The 1,868-nt window shown below is 35.7% G+C and overlaps 1 protein-coding gene across 1 annotated transcript in view; it reads right to left on the minus strand.

The window, feature by feature from the left end:
- The window catches only part of LOC110449461 (ceramide synthase 5-like), a 23,973-nt gene that overhangs the window by 10,779 nt on the left and 11,326 nt on the right, over window positions 1–1,868 (minus strand). Inside the window, exon 5 of the mRNA XM_021496341.1 lies at window positions 1,269–1,319. Within this exon, the coding sequence (XP_021352016.1) occupies window positions 1,269–1,319 (51 nt within the window). The remainder of the gene's footprint in view (window positions 1–1,268; window positions 1,320–1,868) is intronic.

Below are 1,868 nucleotides of genomic sequence, written 5' to 3' on the forward strand. Positions count from 1 at the left end.
ATAGTATCACACTCTGTCAAACACAGCTTATAGTATCACACTCTGTCAAACACAGCTTATAGTATCACACACAGCTTATAGTATCAAACACAGCTTATAGTATCACACTCTGTCATACACAGCTTATAGTATCAAACACAGCTGATAGTATCACACTCTGTCATGAAGTACTATGGTTCATAATGGAAAACATGTTGTAATAAAATATATCCAACTCATCGATGGTGAAGTAAAGGGTTTTGGTTGTGTTTCGCGTCTTAATAACTATAATAATTTAATCATACGTAACAGCATTTACACTTTAAATGACTTATATAGGATCTTACATAAGTTTTAAGAAACGAGTCTCAGAACTTTCTATTTAGCGAGCCTCTGGTAAGCTAAAATGAAAAATTCTTGACGAGTTTCATAAATTTCATATGAAATGAAAACACGTGTAAGACACTGTTTATCCTATAATAAAGATTTGTGGCATTTATTCGCGTAAAACAACAATTGTCATGCGACCCTGAAATGCAAAAAGCCGACATTTTGACTCCAGTGCGTAAATCTGTGACGTCATGTTCTTGTCCTAGGCGTGACGTCACAATTGAAACAATTAAAATTTACAATAACAAATTACAGGGCTGATAGGTCATATTACATGGGTTAATACGCAAAACAATATGACATGGGTATATATTTACTGGATACGCAGTGCTTTATGTAATAAAAAGGATAAACAACAGTTCTCTGACTTCGTTTGTACGGGAACATAACCAATTATTATCATTTTTCCGTCTGATTCCTAACAACCTTTGAGTTTCCTAGTGTCTTGCATGGCAACATCTCACATATTGTCTTGTGCTTAGCGTTTATCCAAGTGGGGTGGGCAATGAGTTATGTCCCCAGATCGGGATATACCGAAGTAATTCAAAATAGTACTTGTTATTTCTCGCTTATAGGTAAGCATTTAGGGTGAAGCAACAACTGGTTTCCTGTTGTCAGTATAATATGATCGGACGGAATACTGATCAGTAGGGTGCCTTGGGCATGGTATTGCAGTGATGTAACACTCTAAAGTAGGCATCAGATCCACGCTATCGCAGGCAGGTGAATACATCAACATACCTCCTCCAGCATATACAGTTGTATACACACATATATACGTATACATAACACATAAAGGCACGTCCTTTAATGACGTCGACTATTAATTGGACGTTACACTCAATAAAACGAGATTTCATTCGTACGGAAACATAGCCAGTGGTATGTTTTATACTTACATGTTTACTGCAACCTATCCAGCAGTACTTGGTATCCCAGAAGAAAGGTTTCTAGAAATAAAGAAGAGTAGCATTCATCCTAATATAACAACACATGTTTTCACATAATTAGGCACACTTTAAGTACATATCGTTACACTCGAGTCAATTGTTCATGTACAGACGTAAATACGTATTGTTCAAACACAAAAAGTCGATCAATAAAGAATTGAAAAAGTTAGATTTCATTTATATTAGATACCAAATTGAACCAAAGATTCACATCACATGTGGTGGAAATAAAAATGTGCAATAATTACAACAAAATGGCAATTACACAAAACGTATTTAACGTAAGAGCATACAATGTGTAATGCTTGAGAGATTTGTATGCCCCATGAAAGTTCCTCTTCGGAAAAACGATCCTAGTTAATAAACTGCGTTTTTGTTGGACATTTCTTCGATAAGGTTACAGGCTACTTGATAGGTTACACCTTGTGACTTGTTCTAGATTTTATTCCCGAACTTGACATGCTATGTAACAATTGTGATTTGTATAAGATTGTATTTTAAGACAATGATACTCACACTTGTGATCTGTGTTAGACCCCCCCGACCCCC

This window comes from Mizuhopecten yessoensis, unplaced genomic scaffold, assembly GCF_002113885.1.
Source record: "Mizuhopecten yessoensis strain PY_sf001 unplaced genomic scaffold, ASM211388v2 scaffold455, whole genome shotgun sequence".
Classification (NCBI taxonomy): Eukaryota; Metazoa; Mollusca; class Bivalvia; order Pectinida; family Pectinidae; genus Mizuhopecten; species Mizuhopecten yessoensis.